The sequence below is a fragment of the Phyllobates terribilis genome, unplaced genomic scaffold (assembly GCF_046119375.1).
Source record: "Phyllobates terribilis strain yellow unplaced genomic scaffold, ASM4611937v1 Scaffold_12__6_contigs__length_324123572, whole genome shotgun sequence".
NCBI lineage: Eukaryota > Metazoa > Chordata > Amphibia > Anura > Dendrobatidae > Phyllobates > Phyllobates terribilis.
This window is the reverse complement of record NW_027362772.1, coordinates 67972728-68000653: the sequence shown is the minus strand read 5'-3', so window position 1 is coordinate 68000653 and position 27926 is coordinate 67972728. Positions and strand designations below refer to the sequence as shown.

The 27926-nt window shown below is 49.2% G+C and overlaps 1 protein-coding gene across 2 annotated transcripts in view; it reads right to left on the bottom strand.

The window, feature by feature from the left end:
- Positions 1-27926, bottom strand: part of LOC141173077 (cell adhesion molecule CEACAM8-like) — a 180019-nt gene that overhangs the window by 52892 nt on the left and 99201 nt on the right. For both annotated transcript variants that reach the window (XM_073657720.1, XM_073657721.1), the window contains exon 2: positions 3163-3516. In XM_073657720.1, the coding sequence (XP_073513821.1) occupies positions 3163-3516 (354 nt within the window). The remainder of the gene's footprint in view (positions 1-3162; positions 3517-27926) is intronic.

Below are 27926 nucleotides of genomic sequence, written 5' to 3'. Positions count from 1 at the left end.
GTACTATAGAACTTGGTTTGTGTAAAATTTTGTCTCTTTCAAATAAAAATAAAAATTTTCCTGATACAGGTGGAAAAGTTTGGTCCCTCTGTACTCGGTCCCCAGCCACCATTACTCCTCCTATTGTGGCGTCCCCACCTTGTACCAGCACGTGTCCAGGAACATCACCCACACCCTTACTAACAAGGTGATTGGAATTGTCCACTCAACAACCGACAACTGGACAAGTGCTTGTGGACTTCTACACCAGTTCCTGCACCCCCTCCTGCTCCTACTCATCCTCCATCTCCGATGTGTTATCTCACGCACATCAGCGGGAAGCAGGAAGTTCTGCAGCATTGACTCAGTGAAGTGGCAACAGGCTCTGCTGCAGCTAATTTGGCAGGCAAACAGCATACCATTGTAGAGTTATTGAAAGGCATAACAGACCAGACAGATCTGTGGACCTTGCCGCTGAACCTGCAACCAGGCATGGTTGTGTGTGATAATGGGAGTAACCTGGTGGCGGTTGTGAAGCTTGGCAAGCTCACACACATACCATGCTTGGCCCACGTGTTCAACTTGGTAGTTCAGCGGTTTCTGAAAACCTACCCAGATTTGACAGAGATTCTGGTCAAAGTATGCCGTGTCAACACCCATTTCCACATGTCAAATACAGCTGTCGCCGCTTCGGCGTTACTGCGGCAGTGCATGCAAGTGCCAGCTCACCGACTGATTTGCGATATGCCATGCTCTGGAACTACACACTGCACATGCTGGCTAGGCTTTGTGAGCAGTAGATACCAGTAGTGGATTACCAGCTGTAACACTCCCAACGGAATTCTGGTCAGCCTTCACACATAACAACTGAAGAGTGGGTATAGATGTCAGACATTTGTGCAGTTCTCCAAGACTTTGAGGACTCCACAAAGATGGTGAGCGGTGAGAATACCATAATCAGTGCAATAATCCCACTTCTGTGCCTGTTAAACATGAAGATTTGCATGCGGACCAGGTAGAGAAGGAGGAAGACATGAGACAGGGAGATGCTACCAGCCTAGCCTCATCTTATCTGCTCAGTGAAGATTGGGTAACAATGAGGAGGTGGAGGTTGAGGAAGAGGAGGAGGAACAGCATCTGGTGGCAAGCACAAAAGAGGCTAGTACCCACACAAACTTCATCCCTTCTCTGCTACATGGTTGGGGTGAGGAGGGGAAAGAGGAGGAAGAGAGGGAAGAGGAGCAGATGTAGTCAGCCTCATGGTGGAGACAGGGAACTGTTGGCTGTAGGAAGCTTGTGACATATGGCAGACTTTATGTACTGCTGCTTTTCCCACTACCCTCGTGTTACATTCATCTTGGCCAAAAAAGAGGACTGGTTGTTCAGCCTGCTAGACCCATGTTACACGGAGAACTTTGCATGTCTTCATCCTGAGGTGTAGAGGTCTTCTAAAATGGTGCCATACCAGAAGTCCATTGTGGAAAATATGTTAAAAAACTCCCATCAGACAACGCTAGCGGCAGGGGGCAAGCTTCCATACCCAACCAAGGAGGAAAGGTGAGGGAGACACACCCCAGGTACAGCAGAGGCAGGGGTACACTATCAAAGGGCTGGGCAAATTTCATAACACCCTCCCAGCTCCATGCCTTCATAACCGGGTATTTTTGACAAGGAGGGAAACATTTTTAAAGATGGTCAAGCAATACCTGGCCGACCAAACCAGCGTTCTGCATAATGACTAAGGGCGCGCTCAGCTCCAGAAACGTGTCAGAGTGTTTTTAACGCCAACATGTGGAAAAAATAATGTTTGAAGATTGTTTTAACTGGAGGTGCCTTCCCACTTCATGCTTTTGATGGATTTCTCTGTGGATCAGCAGTTTTTGATACAGCTCTCCACTGAGATGAAGCAGGCATGAGATGATATAGTAAGGTGAGATTTTTTTCCTTTTTTCTAGAGATAGTCAAGATGATTGTGTATAAAATTATGGTAGTCTCACGTTCAAAGCAGTATTGGATGGTGAGATATGGAACTTGAAAGTCAAGAGTTCAAAACATTGTTACCCTTTTGTTTGTTATTGAATACATATTAACATAGATCACCTGAAACCCAATTGTGCAATGACGTCTTATCACTCAGCCAAAGGTTAGGCATTCAGGATTCCATGCAAATCGGTCTGAGATCGGACTGGCCGTGGCTCTCCCAACCCAAGAAATATCTGAAGAACTTTGCTTGGGAGACCCGTGGCCAGTCCATGCTTTGTGGTTTGATCTCAGACTGATGTGTATGGACTTCTGAATGAGACTTTAGTTAAACCCTGTGTTTCGGGTGTGTCAGGTGTAATAGACAGGCGCTCTGGATCTGGCTGTAGAAGGTCACTGCGCTTGACATTGTAGACACCTTCTTAATCCTTCTTCCTTTAAGATCCAGCAGCGACCTCCCTCTTGCTGCTGATTGACACATCCTTGCATGTAAGTTAAAAATCCTCAGTTTGATCCAGGCAATCGCCGGTGATACTTCTATGTACCTTTGTGAAGGCTTGGAGCACTAGCTTCCCCTCCCTATCAAGGGCCAAGCTCTAGGCTTTAGGGTCCTGCTCGGCGATAGGTGTGGAACCTACGTAGGGACGGTAGGCTAGGCAGGTTGTTATTAGATCTGCCTAAGGGTCTCCACTCCCCCTTTCCCTAGTGTTTGGGCTTCCTCCCCCTCTTCCCTTCATGTTGCACTTAGTCTTTCCCACACCTTGCGTGACATCCTGAGCAACTGCATTGGCATAAGATCAAAGTAATGACTGAGTCAATGACCACTGCTACCCAACAAGTATTCTGTCTTTAATCCACGCATGAAAATGGCAATTTTGGTTGGAAAAACCCAACAAAAATTACCACAGATTAATAGTTTTCCAGTTATTAACCATTAGGATGGTAATAAACCCATGCAGATCCCTCCAAAATGTCCTGGAGCCATACATTCTGATGTCAGATACCTAATCGTGTATGAAGAGTTTCTCTTGGCAGGCAATTAAAGTCCACGGTTCATTTCTCTATTGCAGGTTAGGAAATAGAAGCTGACATCTGATTGGCTGTGATGTGTAATTAATTAGGACACTTTTCCTTGAGACAGTTCTCAGAAATGAGGCGCAGTGTGTAACAAACGGAGAGGGGGAAATAGAAAGTCATACTCACCATAGATAGTAAGGATCACATTTACGTTCTCTGATGGTTTCCCCCTATATATCTCTGCTTTATATCTCCCCTCATCTGTGATCTGAAGATCTTTGATGTGTAATGATCCATTAATAAAGACTGAGATACGATCATTGTGCTGTTTTCCAGGAAATATTGTGGAACTACCAGGAGAATATTTCACAATGAAAAGCCAAGGAAAGCTATCTTGTCCTTTATACCAGGTGACACTGTCCAGCATCTCATTAATCCCAGAAAGGCTGAGGGTGACAGACCCATTGATAACCGGAGACTGAGGGATCGGCTGGATACTGATCTGTCCACTGGTCACATCCATCGTGATGATGAGGAGAACTAAAAGAGAAAAGCTCATCAGATTCTATATAGTTTTTACATTCACTCAAAACTTTGTTAAATCATTATTGACTTAGACATTTGCTGTGTACACTGGATGTATACACTGGACATAGACCTGATACTGATACGTACTCCACTCCTGCGCCAAAAGGACAATCTTATGGTATCTGCCAGATCAATAGGACCTTATGGACATATTCAGAGTATAATAAAACATTTCCTGATTCATAAATACTAAGTACAAGGCTAGAAAAGTGAAAATCATCTGTTGCCTTGTGTCTGATGGAAGGGTGATGGCTGCAGCCCATCAGACACCATTTTTTTTCTTGTACCTGTAATAAAAGGAACAATTTTCATAAGTGTTTTGGGTCAGATCTTTATCATGTTTGGACCATTTGCACCATCAATGATTTTTTTTCATGTGCAAAAAAAAAAATCCAAAGCTTCTCTGGCCCAATAAAATGTTAAAAACAGACAGCACAGATTGCAAATAAATGGTGTCCATGTGCTCTGCAGTATAGGGCTTTTAGAAGCCCTATACTTATATGGATGGTTTTAAATCGCATCCCGAATCCAAAATGGACGTCTCTATCTGTGGCCGCTATAGGCCTGTGAGACGGACAGAGGAACCCCCCTCACCCGCATGTAATCGCACATTCAACCATATCACCATCCTGCATGCTGATACAGATGAAAGCAATGATGGAAGAAGGAGCCGTCTGCTCCCTCCCCCATAATTCTCCTCTGAGATCTGATGTCTCAGAGCAGTGGGCACGATGACGTCACTTCATCTGTGCAGTGCAGAGCTGCAGAACACACGTTGAAGAGACCGTAGCAAAAGGGGAAATGAGGAGAGGCGAGTATTTTTTATTTTTTTTTTAAATAAAAATGTATATTTTTTATACTATATGGAAGACCATATGGGGCCCATTATTCTGTTTGGAGGACCATATGAGGCCCATTATGCTGTGTTGAGCACTATGTGGGCCCGTTATAATATAAGGATAACTGTGTAGGGCCCATTATTATGTATGAAGGACTGTATGGGCCCCATTATACTATATGGAGGACTATGTTTGGCCCATTATACCATATGGAGCACCATGTGGGGCCCATTATAGTGCATAGAAGACTATGTGGACCCATTATACTGTTATAGTGATATGGGGGGTCATTATACTATATGGAGGACTATGTGGGGCCCAGTATACTATATGGAGGGCTATGTGGGCCAATTATACTGTATGGAAGGATTTATGGGGCCCATTATACTATATAGAAGGCTGTGTGGCAGGGTTGGACTGGGCCGGGTGGCAGAGGGGCAATTGCCCCCCAGGCCGGTCCTCCAGCAGCGGTTTTGCAATCAGCCATCACCTTGGCCAAGCGGCCCAAACTGTGCCGCCTGACGGCAATACTGCCGCGGCCACTCGCCTCTGCACGCGAACGCGCCATCCCATCAGGGCTCCTGACCAGATGGGAGGGCGCGTGGCCTGCTGGTAGAGCACGTGCAGAAAAGAGTGGCCGTGGCGCTAGTGAAAGGAGGATGACTCGTGGGCCCAAAGGTAAGTAGGAATCAGCGTTGGAATGGCTGAGGTGAGTATTTGATTATTTTTTTAATATGGTTATTATACTGTGAGGAGCATAAACACAGGGCCATAAATACAATACACAGCACTATGCAGGGCCATAAATACAATACACAGCACTATGCAGGGCCATAAATACAATACACAGCACTATGCAGGGCCATAAATACAATACACAGCACTATGCAGGGCCATAAATACAATACGAAGCACTATGCAGGGCCATAAATACAATACACAGCACTATGCAGGGCCATAAATACAATACACAGCACTATGCAGGGCCATAAATACAATACACAGCACTATGCAGGGCCATGTATACAGTACGGAGCACCATGCAGGGCCATAAATACAATACGAAGCACTATGTAGGGCCATAAATACAATACACAGCACTATGTAGGGCCATATATACAATACGAAGCACCATGCGGGGCCATGTATACAGTATGGCGCACCATGCAGGGCCATAAATACAATACACAGCACTATGCAGGGCCATAAATACAATACACAGCACTATGTAGGGCCATATATACAATACGAAGCACCATGCGGGGCCATGTATACAGTACGGAGCACCATGCGGGGCCATGTATACAGTACGGAGCACTATGCAGGGCCATGTATACAGTACGGAGCACTATGCGGGGCCATGTATACAGTACGGAGCACTATGCAGGGCCATGTATACAGTACGGAGCACCATGCGGGGCCATGTATACAGTACGGAGCACTATGCAGGGCCATGTATACAGTACGGAGCACTATGCGGGGCCATGCATACAGTATGGAGCACTATGCGGGGCCATGTATACAGTACGGAGCACTATGCGGGGCCATGTATACAGTACGGAGCACTATGCAGGGCCATGTATACAGTACGGAGCACTATGCAGGGCCATGCATACAGTATGGAGCACTATGCATGGCCATGTATACAGTACGGAGCACTATGCGGGGCCATGTATACAGTACGGAGCACTATGCAGGGCCATGTATACAGTACGGAGCACTATGCAGGGCCATGTATACAGTACGGAGCACCATGCAGGGCCATGTATACAGTACGGAGCACTATGCAGGGCCATGCATACAGTATGGAGCACTATGCATGGCCATGTATACAGTACGGAGCACTATGCAGGGCCATATATACAGTACGGAGCAACATGCGGGCCATGTATACAGTACGGAGCACCATGCGGGGCCATGTATACAGTACGGAGCACCATACGGGGCCATGTATACAGAACAGAGCACCATGCGCGGCCACGTATACAGTACGGAGCACCATGCGGGGCCATGTATACAGTACGGAGCACCATGCAGGGCCATGTATACAGTACGGAGCACTATGCAGGGCCATGTATATAGTACGGAACACCATGCGGGGCCATATATACAGTACACAGCACCATGCGGGACCTTGTATACAGTACGGAGCACTATGCAGGGCCATGTATACAGTGCGGGGCACGATGCGGAGCCATGTATACAGTACGGAGCATTATGCAGGGCCATGTATACAGTACGGATCACCATGCAGGGCCATGTATACAGTATGAAGCACTATGCGGGGCCATGTATACAGTACGGAGCACTATGCATGGCCATGTATACAGTACGGAGCACGATGTGGAGCCATGTATACAGTACAGAGCACCACGCGGGGCCATGTATACAGTACGGATCACTATGCGGGGTCATGTATACAGTACAGAGCACTATGCGGGGCCATGTATACAGTATGAAGCACTATGCGGGGCCATGTATACAGTACGGAGCACTATGCAGGGCCATGTATACAGTATGAAGCACTATGCGGGGCCATGTATATAGTACGGAGCACTATGCGGGGCCATGTATACAGTACGGATTACCATGCAGGGCCATGTATACAGTATGAAGCACTATGCATGGCCATGTATACAGTACGGAGCACTATGCATGGCCATGTATACAGTACGGAGCACGATGTGGAGCCATGTATACAGTACGGAGCACGATGTGGAGCCATGTATACAGTACAGAGCACCACGCGGGGCCATGTATACAGTACGGATCACTATGCGGGGTCATGTATACAGTACGGAGCACTATGCGGGGCCATGTATACAGTACGGAGCACTATGCAGGGCCATGTATACAGTATGAAGCACTATGCGGGGCCATGTATACAGTACGGAGCACTATGCGGGGCCATGTATACAGTACGGATCACCATGCAGGGCCATGTATACAGTACGGATCACCATGCAGGGCCATGTATACAGTATGAAGCACTATGCGGGGCCATGTAAACAGTACGGAGCACTATGCAGGGCCATGTATACAGTACGGATCACCATGCAGGGCCATGTATACAGTATGAAGCACTATGCGGGGCCATGTATATGTGGCACCCCAGGGGTCTGGTTTCCACAGTAACAGCAATGTTATGTCTGAGAGCAGGTGGGAGGTCTCTTGGTCAGGAATCCTATGCATGCCACACCTCCTGCCCAGTCCTGGGAGGGGAAGAACTTCCCCTATATAAACCTGGGGCTGAGGCAGGGTTAGAGAGTTCAGAGGGAGAGTTCAGCCAGGAGGGCTGACAGGGAGCTGTGGCTCCGGCTGGGCCCAGCTCCTGGGCCATGCCAGAAGTAGAGACAGAGAAGAGAAGCAGCTATGGGAAGAAACAACAGGAGCTCTGTGGGAGCAGTGTTACAAGGAGTCAGGGGCTGGCAGCTGCAGAGCTCGCCCTGACTGAGAAGATTTCTTACCGGACCCGGAGTCCGAGGCTGTGGGGACTAACTCCTACCCAGCAGCAGAATCCGTCAGGCAGGGGATTTCAGGTCCTCTGGCCAAGAAACCCGAAGGCACGGTCACACGCATGGGACCAGCACCGCCGTCGTGGAGCGGAAGCTACTAGAAGGCCCCGAGTCACCGGCCATACGGGTGAGCACCACACGGTACACTCAGGGACGTGGGCTACTTATACCCGCCTCTAGCAAGGTAGCCAGAAGAGTACAGTCAGTTTGGGAGGCCTACAACTCCGCCTGGCCAGGGGAGATCCCATCTGCTCAAGGACTGACCAGGCCCCAATCGCTAGCCAGTACTCCGGGAGGGTCTATCTTTGTCACCAGTAAAGACCCTGAATCACACCGCATCGTCTCTGAGTGATTCCTGCTACCCCCATCATCCACGTCGGCTGCCCTGAGGCCATACCCCTCCCGTTGGGGGTTATACTATCACGCTGCACAATCCTACCACCGGCCTCAGCGGTCTGCCCTGCAGCAGCAGCTCCTTAGCTGTACTCAACGGGTGGCGTAGTCGTCCAACATCTACCGCTAATACATCGCCGCTCAGTTTGACTCCCTGGGCACGGACCGGGTCACCGCCACGAGACTACAACCCTCAACAGATCCGGCTCCGGGTAAGCTCCCGTGCGCGCGATGCCGCGCGACGAAGGCCCAGGGGTGCGTCAACTTTTGGCGTAGTCGGCAGGATTTCGTGCCCGCAACCACCGGGTACTGCGTGCCTGAAAAAGACTGTTCAAACTTACCTGTGGTGAAGATTCCCGCCATCCGGCGCCATCTTCCGCTTCCTTCCCGCCATCGGTGGAGTTTTCCCGCCATCTGGCGCCATCTTCAGCCTTCTTCCCGCCATACGTGGAGTGTTCCCGCCATTGGACGCCATCTTGAGGACGCCGCGCGGGAAGAAGAGGGGCGTGGACTCCGAAAGCGCGCGAGAACTGAAGCCCCGCCTCACGTCCGGACGTTGCGTAAGGTCCTGGAAGGAGCCCAGCAGACGTCGACGTCACAGGAGCGCGACGGAAGGTCCTCAACCCTGACGATCCACTGCGGAGCAGCGGCCTACGGAAGAGGATCATCGCAAGGTAGGCCACGGTCCACTAGGGGGGAGGAAGATGTCGGATACGGAGGAGAGCTTCACCGCTTCAACCCCCGCCAGCGCCACCGCTGTTGCGGTCATGCCTTTCACCATGCCCTATATCCCGGGGGCAGCCTGGCTACCCCAGTACTCAGGGGAGTCACATACCCTGCATGACTTTAGAGAAAAGCTGGATAGCCTCTTCCAGGTGTACCCCCTCACAGAGGAGCAAAAAGTGAGCATCCTGGTGGCCCAATTAACCGGGGCAGCCCAAAGGGAGGTAAAGTCCTGGCCACCTGGGAGGAGGACTGTCGCAGAGATACTAACCCAGCTAACCGAGGAGGAGCTGCAGTACTACCAATACGAGGAAAGCCAAGAGGACCCGGACGGGTCTGAGGACTACCCTCAGGAGGGAGCACAAAGAGGTCATAGCTACTGAAGGGAAGTAGCGTGAATAAAGAGCTGTAAATAGTTACCCGTAAGGGTACAAGGACTGCTGCTAATTAATATATGGTCCCCGTTGGGATTAGTGAATTGTTCCCCATGTGCCCCTATCTTAAACCAGGCTGAGGACTGTGAGCAGCCATTCCTTATCCCCACTGGTCGAGGACTGAGAGCGGCCATATCCTGTAAATAATTATGTGTTTCTAGTAATTTATGGGAGTCTTTGGTGGATTTACCGGGAATCCTTTGTACATAGTTGGAGCGTAACCCAGGACGGACTAAAGACTGTTAAGGACTCGGGGCAGGACAGACCCCTACCTGGTTACGTCTCCCTGTTTTGGTGAAATGGACACCTTGCTTTTCTTCAAAAAACTGCACCCGGTTGCGGACACGCCGTGACCATCTTTATATGTTTTTCTTATTGTACTATTATTGTTTATACCTTGTTATGTTTAAAAATATGTTTAGTCCCGAAGTACTAAATTTCACTAGGGGGGAATGTGGCACCCCAGGGGTCTGGTTTCCACAGTAACAGCAATGTTATGTCTGAGAGCAGGTGGGAGGTCTCTTGGTCAGGAATCCTATGCATGCCACACCTCCTGCCCAGTCCTGGGAGGGGAAGAACTTCCCCTATATAAACCTGGGGCTGAGGCAGGGTTAGAGAGTTCAGAGGGAGAGTTCAGCCAGGAGGGCTGACAGGGAGCTGTGGCTCCGGCTGGGCCCAGCTCCTGGGCCATGCCAGAAGTAGAGACAGAGAAGAGAAGCAGCTATGGGAAGAAACAACAGGAGCTCTGTGGGAGCAGTGTTACAAGGAGTCAGGGGCTGGCAGCTGCAGAGCTCGCCCTGACTGAGAAGATTTCTTACCGGACCCGGAGTCCGAGGCTGTGGGGACTAACTCCTACCCAGCAGCAGAATCCGTCAGGCAGGGGATTTCAGGTCCTCTGGCCAAGAAACCCGAAGGCACGGTCACACGCATGGGACCAGCACCGCCGTCGTGGAGCGGAAGCTACTAGAAGGCCCCGAGTCACCGGCCATACGGGTGAGCACCACACGGTACACTCAGGGACGTGGGCTACTTATACCCGCCTCTAGCAAGGTAGCCAGAAGAGTACAGTCAGTTTGGGAGGCCTACAACTCCGCCTGGCCAGGGGAGATCCCATCTGCTCAAGGACTGACCAGGCCCCAATCGCTAGCCAGTACTCCGGGAGGGTCTATCTTTGTCACCAGTAAAGACCCTGAATCACACCGCATCGTCTCTGAGTGATTCCTGCTACCCCCATCATCCACGTCGGCTGCCCTGAGGCCATACCCCTCCCGTTGGGGGTTATACTATCACGCTGCACAATCCTACCACCGGCCTCAGCGGTCTGCCCTGCAGCAGCAGCTCCTTAGCTGTACTCAACGGGTGGCGTAGTTGTCCAACATCTACCGCTAATACATCGCCGCTCAGTTTGACTCCCTGGGCACGGACCGGGTCACCGCCACGAGACTACAACCCTCAACAGATCCGGCTCCGGGTAAGCTCCCGTGCGCGCGATGCCGCGCAACGAAGGCCCAGGGGTGCGTCAACTTTTGGCGTAGTCGGCAGGATTTCGTGCCCGCAACCACCGGGTACTGCGTGCCTGAAAAAGACTGTTCAAACTTACCTGTGGTGAAGATTCCCGCCATCCGGCGCCATCTTCCGCTTCCTTCCCGCCATCGGTGGAGTTTTCCCGCCATCTGGCGCCATCTTCAGCCTTCTTCCCGCCATACGTGGAGTGTTCCCGCCATTGGACGCCATCTTGAGGACGCCGCGCGGGAAGAAGAGGGGCGTGGACTCCGAAAGCGCGCGAGAACTGAAGCCCCGCCTCACGTCCGGACGTTGCGTAAGGTCCTGGAAGGAGCCCAGCAGACGTCGACGTCACAGGAGCGCGACGGAAGGTCCTCAACCCTGACGATCCACTGCGGAGCCGCGGCCTACGGAAGAGGATCATCGCAAGGTAGGCCACGGTCCACTAGGGGGGAGGAAGATGTCGGATACGGAGGAGAGCTTCACCGCTTCAACCCCCGCCAGCGCCACCGCTGTTGCGGTCATGCCTTTCACCATGCCCTATATCCCGGGGGCAGCCTGGCTACCCCAGTACTCAGGGGAGTCACATACCCTGCATGACTTTAGAGAAAAGCTGGATAGCCTCTTCCAGGTGTACCCCCTCACAGAGGAGCAAAAAGTGAGCATCCTGGTGGCCCAATTAACCGGGGCAGCCCAAAGGGAGGTAAAGTCCTGGCCACCTGGGAGGAGGACTGTCGCAGAGATACTAACCCAGCTAACCGAGGAGGAGCTGCAGTACTACCAATACGAGGAAAGCCAAGAGGACCCGGACGGGTCTGAGGACTACCCTCAGGAGGGAGCACAAAGAGGACATAGCTACTGAAGGGAAGTAGCGTGAATAAAGAGCTGTAAATAGTTACCCGTAAGGGTACAAGGACTGCTGCTAATTAAAATATGGTCCCCGTTGGGATTAGTGAATTGTTCCCCATGTGCCCCTATCTTAAACCAGGCTGAGGACTGTGAGCAGCCATTCCTTATCCCCACTGGTCGAGGACTGAGAGCGGCCATATCCTGTAAATAATTATGTGTTTCTAGTAATTTATGGGAGTCTTTGGTGGATTTACCGGGAATCCTTTGTACATAGTTGGAGCGTAACCCAGGACGGACTAAAGACTGTTAAGGACTCGGGGCAGGACAGACCCCTACCTGGTTACGTCTCCCTGGTTTGGTGAAATGGACACCTTGCTTTTCTTCAAAAAACTGCACCCGGTTGCGGACACGCCGTGACCATCTTTATATGTTTTTCTTATTGTACTATTATTGTTTATACCTTGTTATGTTTAAAAATATGTTTAGTCCCGAAGTACTAAATTTCACTAGGGGGGAATGTGGCACCCCAGGGGTCTGGTTTCCACAGTAACAGCAATGTTATGTCTGAGAGCAGGTGGGAGGTCTCTTGGTCAGGAATCCTATGCATGCCACACCTCCTGCCCAGTCCTGGGAGGGGAAGAACTTCCCCTATATAAACCTGGGGCTGAGGCAGGGTTAGAGAGTTCAGAGGGAGAGTTCAGCCAGGAGGGCTGACAGGGAGCTGTGGCTCCGGCTGGGCCCAGCTCCTGGGCCATGCCAGAAGTAGAGACAGAGAAGAGAAGCAGCTATGGGAAGAAACAACAGGAGCTCTGTGGGAGCAGTGTTACAAGGAGTCAGGGGCTGGCAGCTGCAGAGCTCGCCCTGACTGAGAAGATTTCTTACCGGACCCGGAGTCCGAGGCTGTGGGGACTAACTCCTACCCAGCAGCAGAATCCGTCAGGCAGGGGATTTCAGGTCCTCTGGCCAAGAAACCCGAAGGCACGGTCACACGCATGGGACCAGCACCGCCGTCGTGGAGCGGAAGCTACTAGAAGGCCCCGAGTCACCGGCCATACGGGTGAGCACCACACGGTACACTCAGGGACGTGGGCTACTTATACCCGCCTCTAGCAAGGTAGCCAGAAGAGTACAGTCAGTTTGGGAGGCCTACAACTCCGCCTGGCCAGGGGAGATCCCATCTGCTCAAGGACTGACCAGGCCCCAATCGCTAGCCAGTACTCCGGGAGGGTCTATCTTTGTCACCAGTAAAGACCCTGAATCACACCGCATCGTCTCTGAGTGATTCCTGCTACCCCCATCATCCACGTCGGCTGCCCTGAGGCCATACCCCTCCCGTTGGGGGTTATACTATCACGCTGCACAATCCTACCACCGGCCTCAGCGGTCTGCCCTGCAGCAGCAGCTCCTTAGCTGTACTCAACGGGTGGCGTAGTCGTCCAACATCTACCGCTAATACATCGCCGCTCAGTTTGACTCCCTGGGCACGGACCGGGTCACCGCCACGAGACTACAACCCTCAACAGATCCGGCTCCGGGTAAGCTCCCGTGCGCGCGATGCCGCGCGACGAAGGCCCAGGGGTGCGTCATATACAGTACGGAGCACTATGCGGGGCCATGTATACAGTACGGAGCACTATGCAGGGCCATGTATACAGTACGGATCACCATGCAGGGCCATGTATACAGTATGAAGCACTATGCGGGGCCATGTAAATGTAATGCAGGTACCAGAATGCAAACGCACAGAGACACAAGGCGAGAACAGTCAGAGATGTTTGTAAACAGTTTTATACAACAGGTATACTGAAACAAGGGATTAGCAACAAGGGTAATGAACAGTGGTTTGAAATATCAGAAAAATACGAAATTTCTCAAAGTAAGGCGCAGTCTCTTAAAATAAGGCGCAGTCTCTTAAAGTAAGGTGATGCCCTCAAGCATGAGAAGCACCACACAAGTTCTTTAACCGTGAATTTGGCCCTAGCGGGGGTCACCGGTTATTCCCGCTAGGCCGTGAGTCTCTTTCCGGATGAATTCAATTAAATCACGTTGTGCTACTTTAGCCCCAACCGTCCCCCTCCCAACCTGAGTACTTAAACCCAATTGTCCCCGGTACCGTGGGTGAGCAGTGGAAGTGACGGCCCTGCTCACGTATGTAGCTCCTCTCTGCTTGGCTGTTGGAGGCAGTCTCTCGAGCCTTGGATAGGGGGGTCCAGGCCTCGTCTGTCAGCGGCCGACGTCAGGTTCCGCGAACTCACTCAGCACCGCGATCAGGTTCCTAGTATCCTCAGCAGGCACAGCACTCAAGTCACAACTGTGAGGGATCCGGAGTTCTTTTGCCGGTGCCCGGCTGGAGCACCTCTCAGGCCTCTGGATTTGGCCTGTCACGCGGGGTTTCTCAGGACGCAGGGAGCACGTCTGCTCCTCTCTGCTGCTTGGCGCCAAGACCCCTCAGGTTTGGCGCGCTGGCCTCTTATCTCTCTGAACTCCTTCCTGGAAGTCACCTGATCGGGTCCAGCCTCTGAATCTGCCCTCCCTGCAACTTCCTTTGTATATTTTGGTTCCGCTTGACTGTCTCTGGCCAGTAGATGGCAGTCTCGCTCCATCCTTGAAACGTCATGTTGCAGTTCTTTTACAAGCTTTTTAGCTCGTTCTACATTCCTCTCTCCTTTTTGCTCGCCAGTCCTCGGGCGAGTGGATTCCTCGCAGAATTGATGTCTCCTTCCAGGCAGTGCAAGCTCAGACAGGAGTTGGGCACACTTCTGCGCTTTCTGTTGGATTCGAGACCAGATAAACTCTTCCTGAGCATACCGGTTAGGAGGAATTCCGGCATTAGCCCGCTCAGTTCTGCGGGGCTCTTCTTGCGGAGGAGACTCCGGGAGATCCGAGGAATCAACTACTGGGGATTGCAAATCATTTCCTGACTCATTCTGACTTCCACTCGGGAGTGGCACCAACGGTTCTGACGGGCCCAACTGCATTGTGGCCCACCCTTCTTCATCCCCCCAAGGTTCCTGTATGTGGCACTTCAGCCAACACGTCTGAGGGCCCAGCCCTGTTACAGACTTCTGCTTCAGAGGAGCAAGGTCGCAACATATTACGGTGCAACACCCTGGATGTCGCGGCGTCATCCCCTTCGGGCCTAACCTCGTAGACGGGGTTGTCTGGGTGAACCTTCTTTACCACCCGATATGGTATTGCCTCCCAACGATGGTCCAGCTTACTCCCAAATCATTTAGACCTCACCAGCACTCGGTCTTCTGGCTGAAGCGATCCACCTGTGGTCGGGGGCCGAACTGCGTGCTCTACTTCCTGAAACTTCTGAGCAACCAGTCTTCTCACGGTATGGAGTCGACGCTGGTGTTCTCGAATCCAGGTACTTGGGCTACTGCCCGGACCGGGGTCTTCTGAGTCTAGCTCCAGTTCGGTGATTTCTCGGCCACTTCTTCCAAACAGCAACATGTAGGGGGTGTAGCCGGTGGTTGCATGAACTCGATTATTATACACCCACACCAGCTCGGACACGAATTCGGGCCACTTCATCTTTTTGTCCGCTTCCAGTGTTCGCAACATTTGCAACAGGGTTCGGTTAAAGCGCTCGCATGCACCGTTCCCTTGCGGGTGGTAGGGCGTTGTCCGGGAACGGTCGATCCCATAGATGCGGTATAGCTCATCCATCACTCGTCCTTGGAAGCAGGCCCCCTGGTCAGAATGTATTCGCTTCGGGCACCCATAAATCCGGATGAAATCTTGACAGATGGCCTTGGCTGCGGCTTTTGCCGTCTGATCTTTAGTGGGCATCACTACCGCAAACTTGGTGAAGTGATCAGTCATGACTAAACAGTGTCCATAACCGTTGTATGAAGTTCCTACCATCAAGTAGTCAATCATCAATACTTCCAAGGGGGCAGAAGTTCGGATGGTCTGAATGGGAGCTCTTTGCTCCGGGGGCTTGTTCAACTCACACTGGCGACATGTTCGGCAGACCCCCTCGACTTCTTGTCGCAGTTGAGGCCAATACACCAGCCGTTGCAACCACCGGAAGGTCTTTTCTACTCCGAAGTGAGCACCTCTTCTATGAGCTTCTTGGGCTAGCTGTGTTACTAGCGCTCCTGGAACTACCACTTGCCAGGTAACATCAAACTCACGAGGCAGCTGGATTCTTCGGCATAGCAAGCCGTCCTTCAGGAGGAGCCTCTCCCACTGGCCTAGGATTTGTAGGGTAGTTGGAAGTGAAGCGGCTCTGGTTTCCTGGTCGGGTCTCTGATTAAGGGCGACCCATTCTCTCAACTTTGCTAGCTCCGGGTCGGATTGCTGCAGATGTATCCATTCATCTCTTGAACGGCCCAGAATCTGAGTGGGCCTCGGCTCCCCTCTGGTCTCTTGGGCGTCGACCACAGCAGCGGCGAACTGGCTGAAATCCGGGATCTCGTCGCCTTCGAGCTCCTCATCTCTGTCCTTCTTCGGCCCCGCCTGAGTGACCCGGGACAGGGCATCTGCATGTGTGTTCAGGGCCTTGGACCGATAGGCGATTTTATACTGGAATTTGGACATCCTTGCAACCCTCCGCTGTTCAAACGCGCCCAGTTTGGCGTTCTCCAAGTGGGCCAAAGGGTTGTTATCTGTCCGCACTTGCACTTCTGACCCTGACAGGTACTCAGCAAACTTCTCGGTCATGGCCCACACCAGTGCCAGTAGCTCCAGCTTAAACGAACTGTAGTTGTCCGGATTCTTCTCTGTATCTCGGAGTGACTTGCTGGCATACGCGATTACTCGCTCTTTCCCTCCTTGTACTTGAGCCAGCACTGCTCCCAGCCCATGCAAGCTTCCATCAGTGTACAGCATGAACGGCTGCGAAAAATCAGCGTAGGCCAGAATCGGGGCATCTGTTAGCGCCATTTTCAATGCTCGGAATTAGTGTTGAGCCACCCCCGTAGTGTTCGAGTTCGGTTCGGTTCGTCGAACACCCGTGTGTTCGCCGAACTGTTCGTCGAACTGTTCGTCGAACACCTTCGAACACCGTTAAAACCAATGGCAGGCAAACAAAAACACATAGAAACACATAGAAAACACCTTCAAAGGTGTCCAAAAGCTGACAAACTGCTCAGAAGACACAACTAACACATGGAAAAGTGACAAGTACATATAGTCATGTGAAAAGAAAAGAGGTGGAGGAGTAAAAGGAGGGGGAGACACAGATATAGGCATGTCATGCCCTTCTAAAATCCAAAAAGTGAGAAGCCGACACGGCCAGTCCGTTCCTGCCTGTGCCACCTCTGTGTCGCCGGGTTTGTGCCAGATCCGCGGTGGACCCTGACGGCCAGCCCCCCTATCCCAATACTGGTGCCTGTCCGCCGGTGGGTCGAGGCCCCCCACGGTGGGGGGGGGAGTAACATCTGCAGAAGAAAGACCATCTTCCAGCCAAACTAAGATGTCGACTTCTTTTCGTGGACAATGTGATACGATCCCATTCTTACGGACACACCCATTGCTACAAATTCTAGATGAGGCACAAAAACAGCAGGTGCTTCAACGGATATCAAGTGCTCCTTCAAGTGGGCTCTCCATCACCTCAATTTCAACATCACAAATACTCCAGTCCTCAGAGGTGTCACCCCAATCGCACTTGCTTCCTCACAGCTCCCAAGTCTCCAGCTGCCCGTCTGAGTATGGGGTAACACAGATGGCTGAGTCTGCCCAGCTGTTTACTCATACTATAGCCTGGGAAACGGAGGTCTGCTCCAGAGCTTCTGTTAATCCAGATGAGGAAATGATCTGATCCGATGCCCAGAATCTTTATAAGTTGGATCCAGGACCAGATGAAGAAGGTTCTGAGCATAATGTAGACCCTTGTTCCCAAACTGTAACTCCTGTTGGTGGAGACAATGATGAAGACGATGATGAGACTCAAATACCTGATTGGAGCGACAACTTGACTTTTCGGTCAGGGCAGGAAGAGGTTGGCTCTGAGGGTGACGGGTGTGATAACACACAGGGTGATGATGACGAGGTTGGAGATCCCACTTACTGTCAACCCACAGTCAGACAGTCGATGAGGTCAGCAGAGGAGGTGGAGGAGGATGTGACTAGCCCTGGGGATGGGGATGACTCGGTACCCGGGCATTTGCCTGGCCTTGGGGATGTCGCGGTGGTCGGCTCCCTGGCCCGTACTCTGGGGTCTCTCTTTAAAAGGGTGGATAATTGTTAATTTTATAAGAGTTCATGACGCCACCTGTGGTATCTGGTGACAAGCACCAGCGCTGCAGCAGTCCACTGAGGCCGGTGATAAGGCAGCTCGATGGTATAGCTCCCCACAGGTGGAGCTAGGTCTCAGGGCAGCGTATGCAGGGGGAATGCAGGACAGGCGAGACCCAGCTGGGTCAGAGCAAGAACGGGAACGGACACGGTAGTCACTTCAGTACCTTTTACTGGTGGAAATTCAGGCACATCCCGGAGCACTGTAGGGTGAAGGGTGCATATCAGGATCCTCCCCAATGAGCGGGTGTAGGGCCTCCTGTTTCTTGCCTCTGCGTAGTAAGTTTCTGACCTGCCTGGAGCTAGGCCTAACTTTGTCTCTGTCCTGCGCTGGCTGACCTTGTGGTAGGGCCTTCTCTTGGAGTTCACGCTCCCAGTATGCGGGGCCTAAGCGTCTCTTGGCTCTGTTACATATCAGCACCTTAGCGATCCTGGGACTTGTAGTTCTCCAGGGATTCCGGTTATGCCTTACTGGGTCATAAAGATACCGGTAAGCTCGGATCCTGTGTCCGGTAAATGCTTCGGGGTGAGCTGGTTAAGCTCCTCTGCCCCTTATGTACTAACTCGCCACTCGCCTTCGGCCTACTCGGGCCCTCACTAGGCTATACACACTAACGGCAGCTTGCCGCGCTTCACTGATCTTACGGCACCGGCACACCTTAAGCTCTATCTGGGCTCCCTGAATCTAGCAAGCAGGAGCCTCGTGCTCCACTGCTGAACTATTAACTGCGTTCTCTAGACTAGACTGAGCTCCACTGCAGACTGACCTCTCTTAGGCTTCTCTACTGCAGGAACTCTTCAGAGGAGCTGAACTGCCTAGCTCCACCTTCCCTATTTATATCCCTAGCGGGCTCCCTCTGCTGGTCTGAGGTGGAAGGTGGAGATGTGTGAATGTTTATGGGGGCCTCTTGTGGAGGATTCCATCAATGCACTCTTGTAGGATCTGTGATACCAAGCGCAGCGGGGCATCACAGATGCTATTGACTAGAGATGAGCGTTGTTCTACTCGAACTGCTCGCCAATCTCAAATTCGAGCTGTTTTGGGCGGTGTTCGAGCCGTTCGGCGAACACGAACAATTTGATAAAAATTCGGCTGTTCGAGGTTATGTTCGATAACTGTTCGTGCACCAAAATCATAACTGGATTTTTTCTCAGTAATGATGAAAATTAATGTTAATACGCAGTTTGAGTGTACAGCGGGGTGGGGGGAGGGGCAGGGGATGGATCTCTGCAGGAATAATGAAGATCTCCATTTTTTTTTCTCTTTCCCGCATTTACAGTGGGGAGGTGCAATCTGTCAGCCTATCAGCAGCGCACACACGGAGCGAAGTGCTTTTTTTCACACAAGCAAGGGCATGTGTCATTGGCAGTGTATGTCACATGTCCTTGCCCTATAAGACCAAGCCATTTTCCCCGTCGCCACCATTTCCTCACTGCTGCAGCTGCGTGTTAGACGGCACCGCTGTTGCTGTGTGCGCTATACCTTGTTAATTTCAAGCCAATTTTCGCACAAATATACAGATAGCTTGGGAGTAGGGAATAGTTGTGATTGCAGTCCTTTTAAGGACTAGGTTACAGCATTTCCTACGACTTTTATCAGGGAGGTCTGTGCTCTTAAATAGATAGGTTGTGGGAGTAAAGACTAATTGTAATTGGAGTCCTTTTCAGGACTAGGTTACATCAGTTCCTATCAGTTTTTGCCAGGCAGGTCTGTGCCAGTGCTGTACAAGTTTTTTTCACAGCATTTGGCTGAATCTAGCAAAGCTAATCCTTTTTGGCCTATTGCAGAGTGTGTTAGTCAGTGGAGTAGCCTATCTGTGTTGCAAGATATACCACCTGTGTATAGAATACCAATTTTTTTACTGCACCTAGTGAAGTAAAATCTTTTGGGCATAGCATCATTCTATTAGTCCATCTATACTGACCTCCATCAGGTTGCAAATTAAAACTAATTTTTATCTGCATCTACAGTACCTCTGAAAAAATATTTGGGCTTCTAGCTGTGTGTGGGACTTGTTGTATTAGTCCATCTATACTGACCTCCATCAGGTTGCAAACTGAATATATTTTTTTCTGCATCTACCTCTGAAAAAATATTTGGGCTTCTAGCTGTGTGTGGGACTTGTTGTATTAGTCCATCTATACTGACCTCCATCAGGTTGCAAACTGAATATATTTTTTTCTGCATCTACCTCTGAAAAAATATTGGGCTTCTAGCTGTGTGTGGGACTTGTTGTATTAGTCCATCTATACTGACCTCCATCAGGTTGCAAACTGAATATATTTTTTTCTGCATCTACCTCTGAAAAAATATTGGGCTTCTAGCTGTGTGTGGGTCTTGTTCTATTAATCCATCTATACTGACCTCCATCAGGTTGCAAACTGAATATAATTTTTTTCTGCATCTAGCTCTGAAAAAATATTTGGCCTTCTAGCAGTGTGTCGGACTTTCTCTATTAGTCCATCTATACTGACCTCCATCAGGTTGCAAATTAAAACTAATTTTTATCTGCATCTACAGTACCTCTGAAAAAATATTTGGGCTTCTAGCTGTGTGTGGGACTTGTTGTATTAGTCCATCTATACTGACCTCCATCAGGTTGCAAACTGAATATATTTTTTTCTGCATCTACCTCTGAAAAAATATTTGGGCTTCTAGCTGTGTGTGGGACTTGTTGTATTAGTCCATCTATACTGACCTCCATCAGGTTGCAAACTGAATATATTTTTTTCTGCATCTACCTCTGAAAAAATATTGGGCTTCTAGCTGTGTGTGGGACTTGTTGTGTTAGTCCATCTATACTGACCTCCATCAGGTTGCAAACTGAATATATTTTTTTCTGCATCTACCTCTGAAAAAATATTGGGCTTCTAGCTGTGTGTGGGTCTTGTTCTATTAATCCATCTATACTGACCTCCATCAGGTTGCAAACTGAATATAATTTTTTTCTGCATCTAGCTCTGAAAAAATATTTGGCCTTCTAGCAGTGTGTCGGACTTTCTCTATTAGTCCATCTATACTGACCTCCATCAGGTTGTAAATTAAAACTAATTTTTATCTGCATCTACAGTACCTCTGAAAAAATATTTGGGCTTCTAGCTGTGTGTGGGACTTGTTGTATTAGTCCATCTATACTGACCTCCATCAGGTTGCAAATTAAAAATAATTTTTATCTGCATCTACAGTACCTCTGAAAAAATATTTGGGCTTCTAGCTGTGTGTGGGACTTGTTGTATTAGTCCATCTATACTGACCTCCATCAGGTTGCAAACTGAATATATTTTTTTCTGCATCTACCTCTGAAAAAATATTTGGGCTTCTAGCTGTGTGTGGGACTTGTTGTATTAGTCCATCTATACTGACCTCCATCAGGTTGCAAACTGAATATATTTTTTTCTGCATCTAACCCAGCCAATAGTTTTGGCCTAATACCATAGTTTGGCCACTCAGCTCTGCTCGGTTACCATCCATTGTTTTTTTGTGCAAACAACTCCAGAGTTGTGAATTAGTTAACCACCAAAATGAGTGGAAAAAGGCCTGCTGCTGGTGGAAAGGGGAATAGGCGTGTTGGGAAGGGGAAAAAAGGTTGTGTCCGTGGGGTAGGTGTTAAAGCAACAGTAACATCTGCAGAAGAAAGACCATCTTCCAGCCAAACTAAAATGTTTACTTCTTTTAGCGGACAATGTGATAAGATCCCTTTCTTACGGCCACGCCAATCGCTACAAATTTCAGATGAGGCACAAAAACAGCAGGTGCTTCAACGGATATCAAGTGCTCCTTTAAGTGGGCTCTCCTCCACATCAACTTCAACATCACAAATACTCCAGTCCTCAAAGGTGTCACCCAAATCGCACTTGCTTCCTCACAGCTCCCAAATCTCCAGCTGCCCGTCTGAGTATGAGGTAGAACAGATGGTTGAGTCTGCAGAGCTGTTAACTCATACTATAGCCTGGGAATCAGAGGTCGACTCCAGCGCTTCTGTGAATCCAGACGAGGAAATGATCTGCACTGATGCCCAGAATCTTTATGAGTCGGATCCAGGACCAGACGCAGAAGGTTCTGAACATAATGTAGACCCTCATTCCCAAACTGTAACTCCTGTTGGTGGAGACAATGAGGAAGACGATGATAAGACTCAAATACCTGATTGGAGCGACAACTTTAGTTTTTTGTCAGGGCAGGAACAGGTTGGCTCTGAGGACGACGGGTGTGATAACACACAGGGTGATGATGATGAGGTTGGAGATCCCACTTACTGTCAACCCACAGTCAGCCAAGAGATGAGGTCAGCAGAGGAGGTGGAGGAAGATGCTAGTGACGACGAGGTCAGGTTGCGCCTTCCTGGACAGAGACGTAGTACTGGAAGCACGTCAACAACTGCATCCTCAAACACAACTCTGCCTCTCACCACAAGTCGTGGTGGCTCTTCAGGTCGCATGGGTGCTAAGCCTTGCATAGCCTGGGCATTTTTTCAGATCGATAAAGATGACCCAACTCGATTTTAGGCAGCGTGCATACCGCATGTCCTCTTCCCTTTTCCCCTGATGAATAGCTAAGGCTAAGAAACGCGTCGGGAGCGGCATCTGGGGAGCGGTATTTGGTTGGTGACCTCATGAGTTTCGGTTCACCTCCATCATATGGAGCCCCCTCTGAAGTCTGAGAGCAGGAACAGATATCAAAATTGGTGAGGATGTTCCATTTCTATACATAACAAAGTTAAATGGTCACCACTGGTAGGGCGAGTGTTTTCATGTTCCCATATCTCAGGGCGAGTGTTTTCATGTTCTCTTTTTTTGGGGTACAATAAGTTGATATAGTGTACCGCGGGCTCCACTATTTCCTATTTGCCATTTTTTCCTTGGTTTGTGTTAGAGATACAATATGCTTATATGACATATATTTATATCTCTGGAAGCAACAATATATGGAAGTTCTTTTGGCTATTCTATATCACAGACAGTCAAACTGTGTGTTTTTAGGTCCTTGCATTTTGCACATATTTTATTTAATGGTAATAAACGTTAAGTTTTAAGTTCCTATAGCACTACACCTGCTTGTATTTATATTTACTTTTGTGTAGTTATTTCTACAATCCCTGTTGCTGTATATTGATATTCAAATTATAAGTGGTATGGCTGGTTTTCTGTCAGTGGGAATAGACACCAGCCAGTGGGCTACTGAGGCCAAAGAGGTCTTTTCTGAGCGCACTTTTGCCCAAAAAAGATACACCCCCACATTTTCGGCCGCTTTCAGAGAATTAACAAAAATCTACAAGCAGCAGATTACATCCTGGTGGGAGGTACAAACACTCGACAATTATTTAAGGGCCGGCATCGTCCCGAGGAACCTCCGGATTACTCTGTTCCCTTCATTTCGGTACAGGAGTCAGACCCTACTGAGCCTCTGGGAAAAGGAGGCGACCGCAAGTTTCTTGCGGTTTATGAAATTGCTTCTAGATGAAGAGAGGATTACATTAGCCGCTTTGAATGAATCACTGAGAACACAAGTGGAATTAACAAAAAAATTTTCCTTGGAACCTGAATTTAATGCTAAGGAAACGTTACTTCAGAATACAATAGAAAGATTTCAATATCATCTGAAGGAACGGAAGCACAAATTCTTTATTAAAGATTTACAAGAGTTCAAGGAAAATAAGGCTTATAATTTCCTCTCTAATAGGAGCCCAAGATACCCGGACACAGATATTTCGTCCACTGACACTGATCTCTCAGAGTCAGAGGTCAGATCCAAATCACATCGTGGTAGACAGAGGGGAAGAGGAGGCGGCAGGATTCGTGGCAGAAACATTAGTAATAGGAGATCCCCCTCTGGGACTCATTTTTTAGAGGAGGGCTATCCATTACGCAATCGCCTCAATCTGAGCAACCCCACACCAATATTATGAATCCCCAAATTATAAACCTATCTTCGAGGAGCCTCTCTTCCGTAGAACTGGAGGTCTTGAATAGGGGTCTGACTTTTGTACCGACAACAGATTATAATTCCTTTGAGGTTATAAAGGACGTAAATTTGTTTGTGCGCAAGTTGAAGTGGCGCAAGCACTACATTAAGATTGATAAACAGGCATGCGCGGAATTGGGGGTTCGTGAAGAACTCCTACCTGACATTAGAACCCTTTTTCACCTCGGTGATGTTGATCCTAACCTTGAGGGTAATGGTCCATTCACCAATCTGAAACTGAAGAGTACCAAAATGCCACCTCCACAGAGTGATTTGAGTCCCATTGATGTATTCTTGAACATGGTGACTAAAGACTTGAGGGACCTTGAAAATGATTCCAGACGTTTTAGACACAATTTCACTCGTTATGAGATGCAGGCATTGAGGTCACTAGAAAATGATGAACAGATCACCATAAAACCTTCAGATAAAGGGGGTAATGTGGTGATCATGGATACCAGCAAGTACTATTTGATGTGCAGTCTAATACTAAATGTTAAGGAGTGTTATAGCACATTAAAGGCGGACCCCACGAGGAGATTCTCTCAAGAATTGGAGGAATTGGCAAATGAGGCTATGAGGGATGGGACCTTAAATAAACAGGAGAGAGATTTTATCTGTCCAACCCATCCAGTTATGTCCACCTTCTATAGTCTTCCAAAGGTACATAAGGGCCTGAACCCACTGAAGGGACGACCCATAATATCGGGAATAAACAATCTAACCCAAAATCTGGGAATATATTTGGAGAAGGTACTTAAACCCTTTGTCTTAAGCTTGAACTCATTTATCGGTGACACCAATGACCTGCTTCGCAAACTAGAAGGTATGACAGTTGATAAAGACGTGACTCTAGCTAGCATCGATGTTGAGTCACTATACTCCTCAATACCCCATGATAGGGGTTTGGAGGCGATACGCTTTTTCCTTATGGGGAGAGGCAAACAATTTGAGCGACACAATCACTTTGTGATGAAGGCCCTTCAGTTTTGCTTGACAAAAAATGTGTTCCTCTTCGGTGGGAAGTACTTCCACCAACTCAGGGGTACTGCGATGGGGAGCCCTGTTGCCCCATCGTATGCCAATTTGTACCTGGGTTGGTGGGAGGAAACCGTGGTGTTTGGAGACATCCCCATTGTAGGTGGTGAAAATATCTTGTTATGGGTTCGATATATCGACGACGTCCTAGTTCTGTGGAAAGGGGATAAAACATCCTTTGGAAACCTCGTGGAAAGGCTTAATCATAATGACCTTAACCTGCATTTCACTTTTGAGTTTGACCCCCACGAGTTGCCCTTCCTGGACATTTTGATACGGATAGGGAAGGATGGAGAGATAGAGACCAGTACATATAGGAAAACAACCGCCTCGAACTCTCTCCTCAGGTGGGAAAGCAACCATCCAGTCCCGCTTAAGAGGGGCATACCGAAGGGGCAATTCATGAGGGTCCGGAGGAACTGCTCGGACGATGCCATTTTTAGAGCCCAGGCCACCGATCTTTGTCAAAGATTCTATGAGAGGGGTTATCCAAAGAAGGTGATAGCTGAGGCCTATGGGGGAACTCTGGTTAGGGACCGCTCCTCCTTGTTACACCCATCCCCAAATGTGGATAAGGACAACACTTTCTGCAGACTCATCACTACTTTCACCAATCAGTCATATACAGTCCGTAGGATACTACAAAAACATTGGCCGATTTTACTAATGGACGAGGATATTGGTGACGTGGTCGATTCAAGACCTATGATTACCTATAAAAAGGGTAGATCCCTTAGGGACAGATTGGTCCACAGTCACTATATGGGCCATATGGGGAACAAAAGGTTGAAAAGTCCCATAATCGGCTGTTTTAGATGCAGTGGATGCGTATCATGTAAAGTTATCACGCAAGGGAAAGACTTCATAAGTAATGTCACTGGAAAAACATTTGTTGTCAAACATTTCATTAATTGTAGATCCAAAGGAATTATCTATATGGCTAAATGTGTCTGCGGAATGGAATATGTGGGGAAAACAAGGAGAGAATTGAGAAGAAGAGTAGGGGAGCACCAAAGGGATATTGTCCTGAAAAGAGATACCCCTCTGGCGAAACATGTGAACAACATACACCCGAACAGTAGGGATATAATACGTTTCATGGGAATTGACAAAGTTACGGCCCCACCAAGAGGGGGCGACTGGGACAAACTGATCCTGCAAAGAGAGACGAAGTGGATCTTTAGACTGCGGACAGTGGCTCCCTACGGCCTTAATGAGCAGCTGTCATACAGGCCATTCCTATAATGTAGGGTGAATTAGGGAGAGGAGGGTAGGGACAGCCGTCGAGGAGTGGGGGCGCCACTTGCGCAGGTTTATAGGGTGCCAACCTCCACTGTCAGGTAGGGATATTACTCTAGCTGCTTAATAGGGCTTTCATAGGTCCCTTTGCCCCCCACATGAATCTCTCTAGCTCTTCATTTTTGTGAGGCGCGGTCCCTCCCCATTTACCCTTTATGCTCCCTCGCATCTCTTCATTCCCCCCTTCCTTTCATATTTTTGTTTTTGTCACATATCCATATTTTCATTTTTACCTTTACATTTTTTTCATCATAATTTTTTATTTGGGTCTCAAGTGCGCTCTAGGGGCCGGGCCATAGCTTCACTGTGCGGTTCTGGACCTATGAAGTATTTTCAGCCTTTTTACCACTGGGGCAGAATGGACGCGGTTATATATACCGCGGTACATATGGTATGTGCCTGGATGAGTGTCGGCTATTATATGCTCTGGACACTTGCCCCGGTCTGGGGTACTTATGGATGGGAGTTTTCTATGGTGCCATCCAATGTAGGATGTCAATTGGCGATCCTGCGTGCCCCCCGGCCGTCGCTCCGTTGTGTGCGATTTCATCATGTCTATGACGCGCACACCGGAAGTGACGCTTGCGTGTCACGGCCGGCATCTGCGTTCCACATACCGGATGTCAGGTGACCGGAACCGGAAGTGACACGATTATGAACAGAGCGCGACTAGGATTTAAAACAGGATCTATTAGAACGTTAAGTAGCGCTGTCTGGTGAATGAGCTGCGCGATTTTGGGCAGCGTGCATACCGCATGTCCTCTTCCCTTTTCCCCTGATGAATAGCTAAGGCTAAGAAACGCGTCGGGAGCGGCATCTGGGGAGCGGTATTTGGTTGGTGACCTCATGAGTTTCGGTTCACCTCCATCATATGGAGCCCCCTCTGAAGTCTGAGAGCAGGAACAGATATCAAAATTGGTGAGGATGTTCCATTTCTATACATAACAAAGTTAAATGGTCACCACTGGTAGGGCGAGTGTTTTCATGTTCCCATATCTCAGGGCGAGTGTTTTCATGTTCTCTTTTTTTGGGGTACAATAAGTTGATATAGTGTACCGCGGGCTCCACTATTTCCTATTTGCCATTTTTTCCTTGGTTTGTGTTAGAGATACAATATGCTTATATGACATATATTTATATCTCTGGAAGCAACAATATATGGAAGTTCTTTTGGCTATTCTATATCACAGACAGTCAAACTGTGTGTTTTTAGGTCCTTGCATTTTGCACATATTTTATTTAATGGTAATAAACGTTAAGTTTTAAGTTCCTATAGCACTACACCTGCTTGTATTTATATTCAACCCACAGTCAGCCAAGAGATGAGGTCAGCAGAGGAGGTGGAGGAAGATGCTAGTGACGACGAGGTCAGGTTGCGCCTTCCTGGACAGAGACGTAGTACTGGAAGCACGTCAACAACTGCATCCTCAAACACAACTCTGCCTCTCACCACAAGTCGTGGTGGCTCTTCAGGTCGCATGGGTGCTAAGCCTTGCATAGCCTGGGCATTTTTTCAGATCGATAAAGATGACCCAACTCGTGTTATCTGTAACAT